At 29.2% G+C, this 9,438-nt stretch overlaps 1 protein-coding gene across 2 annotated transcripts; it reads right to left on the reverse strand.

The window, feature by feature from the left end:
- Positions 1–1,417: 1,417 nt before the first annotated feature.
- On the reverse strand, positions 1,418–5,724 carry LOC147910507 (uncharacterized). Of its 2 annotated transcripts, XM_087403165.1 has the most exons (4): positions 5,013–5,724; positions 4,745–4,854; positions 4,555–4,639; positions 1,418–3,303 (listed from the first exon to the last, which is right to left on the reverse strand). In XM_087403165.1, exons 2-4 carry the CDS (start codon positions 4,852–4,854, stop codon positions 3,109–3,111), a joined length of 390 nt encoding a protein of 129 aa, XP_087259291.1. In that variant the 5' UTR covers positions 5,013–5,724; the 3' UTR covers positions 1,418–3,108. The 2 variants fall into 2 exon arrangements, 1 of the variants encoding a protein (XP_087259291.1); XR_015544165.1 differs by lacking the exon at positions 5,013–5,724 and having other exon boundaries at positions 3,181–3,303; positions 4,380–5,006.
- Between the last annotated feature and the right edge of the window lie 3,714 nt (positions 5,725–9,438).

Below are 9,438 nucleotides of genomic sequence, written 5' to 3' on the forward strand. Positions count from 1 at the left end.
TTGTATAATTTTTACAACTAGATACTTGAAAATTTAGGATCTTATTCTAATTTAATTTTCCATTATTATTATTATTATTATTATTGTTAATTACATTAAAGATGAAAGATTACATTAAATATATATGTTAAAGATATATGTTTACACTACATGACATGTTCATACAATCATGTTGTATCGACAACAGGTTGTTGATCTATATACATATAGGTATAGAATGTACATAATATGCACGGGGTGTTTGAGATCTATAACGCACCACTTGCTAATGACAAATTTTTTAAGTTATTTTGAGACTAAAATTCTAATAGCAAATCGTCGGGGACTATAACATAGTAGGTTTTAAATTATCATTTAAAGCTAGTAAGTTATATTAGAAACAGATTCTAAATTTTCAAAAATATAATTGTAAAAATTATACAATTAATTTCTTCTTACATTCAAAATATTATAATATTAAATATATAATGTTCTAAATAATTTTCCTTAAACTTTATTTTAATCAGTTACGAAATTTTTGGAAAAATATTTTCATTATTACATTTATTTTATCCTGTTATCCATATTTATTTTGTTAATTTTATTTATTCGAATTATTTCAACGCACTTTTGCTAATACTTTTCCAAATGTTTTATAATTCTCAGGTAGGTATAGTATACATATACATGTAGACCGAGCATATCATACATCAGGCAATTGTTTGTTGATACAATTATTTGACGTGTGCGAGAGAGAGGGAATATTATTCAAGTTTTTTTCTCTGTTTAACAGAAGATTATTTTCTCCGTTATTATCTCATTTCTACCAATGTAAATGAATTTTAATCTTATTGTTTAACTTAGTTTTCATCTTTTTCTAGTTCTAAGAATTATATATAGATAAAGATTAAGTTAAACCAAGATTAAAGTTATTAATCTTATACATTGGATATAGGGAAGAAATGGATATTATTTGAGAAAGAACAGAGATTTAAATTATGTTCTCTCTCTTTCTCTCTCTCTCTCTCTCTCTCTCTCTCTCTCTCTCTTTCTCTCTCTCTTTCTCTCTCTCTCGCGTGTCAGCCAAGTTTATGCGTCATGCTCGATCTATTTATATTGTGTCATATGATGAACTATATAGAACTATTCCATTTGTCTACTATTATACACATCACACACCTGCGCGCGTATTATCTAAATCTGTATTTCTTATTTAAAATATTTTATGTTTTGTCTTCGAACTTTTGTCTTCATTTAAAAGTATTTATTGTACTCATTAATGCACATAGAAATCTGCTCGATTTTTATAGAAATGTAACTTTTGAAGAAAATTGAGCGTTTTCTTAATCTACTTAGCTCCTCCGCCGTGTCAGTATAGGATTTCGATAGACTAACGCAACTAAAAATTGGCTGCTGCAACCAATTAAAAATGTTATGCTATATTCGGCTAATTTTTTTTTTCAGTGTAATATTTTGCAGAATCATAGTCGCAAAATTTTTTTAGAGAGAGAGAACATGATTTTGCAAATAATTTATCAAAGAAGAAGAAATTAATAAAAAGTAAACATAACACATTTCTATTTGTTTCCTTGTAAAAATAACACATTTTGAAAAAACGTGGAATATCTTTAGAGAGGGGAGAGAGAGAGAGAGAGAGAGAGAGAAAATCTATTGCGTATTTAATCTAGCAATACACATGACTGTTCGTTATTTTTTTTATGCAATATATGAATGAGTATGACAAAAAATGGATTAAAAATGGATATTTAAATGTTTCTAATGTTATATAAATAGAATTATATAAGAAACGCGAAAACATTTTCAAATATTAAAATACACATGTTTGAATGACAATGATGATATGATAATGATACGTTTGACGATCTCATGTTCAGGAAAGAAAAAAATAAATTAAAATAAACCGTTTATTTATGTGTGTTAATGAACGGTTACTATTTTAAATTATTACGTTGTTTTATTAAGTATCTGATACTTATAATGAATTCTAATTCTACCTACTTATTGTAGATACCCTTTAATCATATAGAGTCAAATCGAAACAAATTGGAATGATGATGACATTTTTCATCAAAAATATATGATTGTGGTACATATATAGTTGTATCACAGTTGTATAACATCTATTATAGTTCTCTGAAAAATGGCAGTACCAATCAAAATTGTAGATTTATTCCGTTTTATTCTTTAATTCTTTTATTATTTAAATAACATTTGTAATCGATAAAATATAATAGATTTATGAAATATATCGAAAATTTTCCTTATTTTTCGATAATTAATAAATAACTGTATATTTGAAATTAAATTAGGGTAACTCCGACATATACAGAGTGTACTAGATCTGTGGGATTACTTTTTGTGAGTAGATAGAGTGGATTAAATTGAATCGAAAAGTCCTGTATTATTTTGCAATTTTCGTGATATTTAATGAGATATTAATTTCTAAATATCGCTTAATAATCTACACCAAGTACAAGCGCGTAGCCTTGAGATAAAATCATCTATTTTGCCTATCATCGTAGATTGTTAGGTGCGAAAGGAATTGTTTACTACGAGCATTAAATTGATAATGAACAAGCGGCGAAAGAAAACAATCTCTTCGCAGTGCAGCACTGAACGCGATTACGTCGCATGCTTGCATTTGACGATAGCTCGGGCGGATATGCATATATTAGGTGTAGTAAATAGAAATCCATTATTTTTGCAATAGATGGCTTTAGTAATCTGTATCTCTCTACGCGTAATTTTACTACACCTAATATTTGGCGTATCTTTAGAAATTAATATCTTATTAACTATTACAAAAATTGAAAAATCATAGAGGATCTTTCTACTTAATTTAGTCCACTCTACCTGCTCATGAGAGGTCATCCTGTAACTAATTAGAAAAAACATTTTTGAATTTTTATTTAAATATTTTTGAATTTTATATTTATTGTCTACATTTTTATTATTATTTATAATATTTAACTGTACAAAATGTTTATCTAATTTAAAAATCTATCTAATTAAAAAAAGGAACAAGAATAAGTATTTTCAAATATTTGCGAGAAACATGTGAGACATTTGGAAAAAGAGTTTTTCAAAAAATATAACATTGTCAGATGATTAGTCCTTTCGTTGCGCATAGCCTTTTGTTGTAGTTGCTTTTGAGGCATACACGTTTGCTATACGTGCGAAATTGTCTTTCGTTTCCGCTTTCTTTTCTTCTCCATTGTCCAAGATGATTGGTAATTCGGTATCTCGCAACAACAGCGTAGTGGTCGTTGGAACGAGCGTCGAGTTGTTATCCTGTAAGGATTGCTAAAAGGAAGTATGAATAAATATTATGCCAGTAATTTTTTAATTAGAGAAGAATAGAAAATTATTAACTGACAAACAAATATAAATATTACATACATATGTATGTGTGTACATATACACATACATATATGTCGTGTGCATGTGTATTCTCTTTTCAATAAACGAGAATGGATTAAAATGATTTGAAATTTTAATTCGTTCGAATCATCTGAATGCATATTTTAATAACACTCGTAATCTATTTTCATTTTTTTTTTAGATTTTATGGGTTGAAAAAAATTTTAATATTTTGAATAGTATATTCATAATGCATTTAAAATGAAATTTTTTTCAGATTGAAAGACATAGAAATATACATAGAATACGCTTTATGCAATTTCTGTAAATGAATAAAAATGTATTGGAATTGAAAAGGATTCATCTCAACGTTCGCGAATATCATATTTTTATTATAAATTTTTCAACTCTTTATTTCAACTCATAGAAACGTAAAAACTCATATGGAAAATTCGGGTTACCTTATATTATATTATACATATAGTGCACACCATGACTGAAAGAAACTATATGGCTATGATAGTGAATATATTAACGAACTACACATTTTTTACCGTATAAATATATATCGATAAAAGTATCTATTAAAGTTAAAATATTTTGTTTTGCTTTTAGTATTACATTTTCTTTTATAATAAATAAGCACAATAAATTTATATATTTATCTCTTACATTCATTTTATTCTAAATAATTAAACATGGCAGTTTATTTCTAACTGAAAAAAATTAAATCTTTAAGAAAATAAGTATCACTTTTTGAGTCTTTTAAGATATCACAGAATAAAATAAATTTTAAATTTTATTTTAATTTTATTATTTAATTATATTCCTTTTTCTTATATAATATGTTTCACAATATTATAAACATAATACCACATCAAGAAGATGTTGAAGAAATCTACGTTGAGTAGAAATAATTATTAAGCAACATTTTGTTTATATTTTTGCCTACAATATATAATAATAAAGATACATATATATATATAATAATATAATTTCAAGAAGATTAATATTCTTACCTCGACGTTATTATGTCGTTACGTCGCGTCGCGTCGCGCGTCGGTACGGTGCGACGCGGCGCGACGCGGCGCGACGGACTGGAACGTCGAATTTGCGTGACGGTACTGTACCGTTGGCAAACTATAGAGTGTTAAAAATATATAGTAATATGCATTTGCACGTATACATTATTACCTGCATGACGTTTAAGAGAAATAGGAAAGCGAGTAAGGTCAGCGCACTCAGTGCAGCGCTAGTTCCTCCCTTTCCTTTGGAACTTCTGAAATTCAGAAGAGTACGTTATTAAAAAAATCATTTTGTGAAATATCTATACAAATTTTAATATTAAGCATTTAGGTGTAATTAGATATTTGATTTAACATACCTACGATATCCATGATGGTAGCCACTTCTGTCACTGTGATAACGCTCGATAGGCCTGTCCCAAGGAGCTTTCCCAAAGCTTCCAAAATTTGTTAAAGACTTGAACGTCATCTATTTAATAAACATTTTTTTTTACAAAATATTCATATTTTTTAAATTATTTATATTTCAATGTAAATCATGTCATTATTATATAGAAGTAGCTAACGTTTTTGTAATAATAAATATGTGAATTAATATTGATAAATTGTATTATTTGTTTCATTTACCTTTAACGTAAAGAAATTATCCGAAAGAAGAAAGGATTGCGCAACACTGAGACAATTCAGAGAACTCCTTCTTCAAAGAGATTCAGTATGAAACTGTTGATAATAAATCTTGTCATCCGACAGCAAAGTACGGTTACGGTTTCTCAAGTCTTTACACTTCACGCTGGTTGACGGTAACACACAGTTTGATTTTTTCAGACATTGTATTTTTAATATGTTATAAACGCACATACATCAATATCACACATAGATATCACACATGCTATTTTGCAAGATAGATAGAGTCTTCAGCAGGCAAATCTTTTAGTAAGATCAAAATAAAAAAAAAATCATTTTATGAATACTAGTAAACAAATAAAATCATTTTTATTGATTATATTTATTAAAATGTAATAATCGTACATACATACAATTTACATTTGTAGATTAATATATATAGACTAATGAACCATGGGAATATTACAAAGAGAAGAAAAAACAGAAAATTTATTCCACCTACATGCATATATCAACATACATATATACATGCTTTATATATATATTAGGTGTTGGAATTAATTCGTAGCGTTTTTTAATGAAAGAATGTTATTTATTTCACATGAGCATTAAAAAATACATTAATGAAAGTACTTCCCATCACTTCCCATCTCTTGTAAAACGCTACGAATTAATTCCAACACCTAATATATATAAAACCATGACAAGTAACTGATATATTATTCAAGATCCTAGTTTAAAATGAACATAAAGCGTATTCTCAAAAATGTAAATCTTTAAAAATTTAAATGATCTGATAATATATTACGATGACAAATAATTGATGTACTATTAAAAGTGCCAGTTCAAAGTGAAAATATATAAATTAAAAAATTAAATTACCTAATAATATATTATCATGACAAGTAACTGATATATTATTAAAAGTGTCAGTCCAAAGTGAACATACATCAAGGGTATCCTCAAAAATTTAAATTTAGATAATCATTTAAATTTTTAAAAGTTTAAATTTTTCAGGATACACTTTTATTGAGGATACAATTTTGAGGATACTAAAGAAAGATTGTAGACTTTTAATTTGAATGAATCTCATTTTCATAACTCTTTTATTTTAATATTCCATCCATTGAAAGTTTTTCAATGGAGCAGGTCGCCATGTTTTTTTTCCGAATCATTAATAAAATTGGTACTCTGGAATTACGAGCAATTATTTTTCATTTACCGGCTAGTATAAATTTCAAATCAAATCTCAATAAATGGCTTTTATGTTTTGTGCATTAAGAATAACATATCGCACTTATTTTCTAGAATGAAATTATAATCTGATTTTATTTGAATATTGTATGTATATTCGTTTTGAACTCGCACTTTCAATAACATATGATTTTACGTTGAAAGGTTTTTTTTTGAAGATCTGTTTTTGAACATGGCCTGACCTTTTCATTTTAATGAATTTTTAAGGATATATCACCTACTTTTCAAAGTACAGATATATGGGACAACTTTCTAGTAATGTAAGTATCACAAATGTATATATTTTCGACTCTTATCACGTAACCTTCTATAAGATACAATTCATGCAATACAGTTAGAAAAAATTGAAACATATGATATATACATATATAAATATAAATATATATCATATGTATAAATATATATATAATAGTATATATGTAACTTATAATTATAATAAATATTGACCATATTACATATTTATTTCAATTGCAACAGAATGAATTCTTAATATTCTATGAATATACTTAAAATAAAGAATGGTCCCTCCATCGCCCGCTTTTCGTGAGGACGCAACCATATTTTCTTCATCTCTCCGATTTTAACACAACTTTTAATATTTATTTCGATTGCAACAGAATGAATTTTTAATATTGTATGAATACATTTTTTTGCGAGGAGGAGAAAAATCTTCACATAGCCCCTTATTCGGGATGCTCCCGAAGGAAAACCTAATCGGATGAAGAGAAGACACCCAGGAGCCGGTCTTCTGATTGTGCAGGATTCAATGAATCTGGCGTCCCTCCTATAAGGAAGGACAGTGGACACCATCATCTGCTAAGAAATTCCTCCTATTCAGCATCTTCGCAAGATCAGATTGGGTACACCTTGGAACCGCCTACCCGGCGGCATTTCATCAGGGTGCATCCAAGTCTCACTTTCATGGTCCGGTATACTACTTAAAGCTAGAATCCTATCCTACATTATATTAAATATTATTCTAAATATGTATATTATATATACATTTTTACACATAGTTGTTGTCAGACTCCAGACAAGTCCGAGCTAAAAGAGCCCTTTGCCTCTTCAGGGCCTGACGCTCCGACTCGGCCCACTCCTTCGTGCGTATGACCTCGCAGAAATCCATGAGGCCCGTCCAACACGCAGCGGAGCACATAGCCCTGACAATACGTATGTCCTGTCAAGGACATCGAGCTCCAACCGCTCAAAAAATGACATGCCTCTCCGCGACCCAAGATGGGCAAAACAACAGCGTGTGCATCGCCATATCTGCAGTATTTCGCACGACAATGCGCACAAATCGGCGACGCATTATGCTGTATTTCAAAAAGGTAGGCCTCAAAGCACCCATGACCCATTAAAATCTAGGTCATGCGAATTGTATAAATATACTAAAAATAAAGAATGGTCCCCTCCATTGCCCATTCTCATGAGAACGCAACCACATTTTCTTCGTCTCTCCGATTTTAACACGATCTTTAACATAGAGATTTGACATAGAGGTAGAAGTTTTTTTGATTTCTTAAATCATCGTATTCCAATCACTGATTATTTTGAAAGCTCGCTGCCGTAAAGTGTCCAATACTTTCGCTCCAAGAAGGAAGTGTCTTAATTGCAGCGCAAAAATAAAAAATGCTTGGAAATAGTAACGCAGAGAATTATTTTGCATAGTCAGAGTATTTAATTTTGCAACCTTAAACGACTTAGGAATGAATGCAGATTATAATCCGGCTATCAAGTTAGTCTAGGAGGAGAATATGGACATACAATTTATTGGAGAAAAATCAGAGTTTTTAAACTCGTACTTAACAAAATACACGATAAAGTCGGAGAAATGCAATATAGACTTTGCAATGATAGATTCCGATAAGCCCTCGGCATCGAAACTGGAATTTTGCGATGCGTTCATTAAATAACAGAGATTGCGGTGCTTTAGAAGCTGCGGAGACACTGCTAGGGAATCCCTTGTATGGTACAGACAGTGATACCATTGTCAAATGGATTGACGTTAATGAAATGAGAAACAGAAAAGTGAAAGTGAAAAAAAATGAAATTAAAGCTCTCAATGAAAATTCTGCGAATATTTATTGTCCGTCGCTCATCAATGATTACTATCCAAGCAGACCTAAAGAATTAGAATCATTGAACTTGTACAATTTTCTAATTCTAAAGATTAAAAAAAGACGAAGAGTAAGTTGAACCGAAATTAAAGTTAATCTACATTGAAATGGGCATTAGTCGACTATTAATCGACATTCGATCAACTTATAGTCGATTTTTAGTCGATTTCGTGTTGTTTGGGTTATAACATGAAAAATTACTTAATGGAAAAATATTTTATTATAGTGTTTCGGAAAGCTCTCAAGATAAGTAATTCTACAAGAATATGCAATGAAAAATGAGGAAGTTCCATTTGAAAAATTTAAAGTGACTTTTCCCTGACCTTAACAACGCCATCTATGGTCAAACTAATGATATCATCTCATGCATCCCTCGAAATCAAACAACTTTTGTATGTAACATTCTGTAAAATAATAGTATAAAATAATATTAGGTGTTGGAATTAATTCGTAGCGTTTTACAAAGTATTTATAAGTTTTAAAAGTACTTTCATTAATGTATTTTTTAATGCTCATGTGAAATAAATAACATTCTTTCATTAAAAAACGCTACGAATTAATTCCAACACCTAATAGTATTTGAGTAAATAATTATTGAAAACCAATATTTAGCGATTTTTAATAATTAATATTGTTAACTATTGCGAAAATTATAAAATGGTAGAGGACTTTTCGACTCAGTCCATTCTATCTACACACGAGCGCTTTGTCAAACTTATCGGATGCCTTGCATACACACATACGCACACACACACGCGCGCGCATGCATGTACGCACATACGGGGTGTGTGCTATTGTAGAAATAGTCATCCATTTTTATTTAAACTAACAGAGATAGATTTAATGAATATAGTCTGAAATTAAACGGCTGCAATTAAACTTGATTGTAAATACAGTTTCATTGAGAAAAAATATTTATATTAGAGAACGGAGAAGTAAGCATAATTTTTTTCTGTAAAATAAATATTTTGATGTAATAAAAATTGTAATGTCCATTCTAGCGAATACAACGATGTATAATATAATAAAATTATTTTACAAGCTATTTTGATTTG

The sequence above is a fragment of the Acromyrmex echinatior genome, chromosome 2, assembly GCF_024713525.1.
Source record: "Acromyrmex echinatior isolate Ae372 chromosome 2, ASM2471352v2, whole genome shotgun sequence".
In the NCBI taxonomy this organism is placed as follows: domain Eukaryota; kingdom Metazoa; phylum Arthropoda; class Insecta; order Hymenoptera; family Formicidae; genus Acromyrmex; species Acromyrmex echinatior.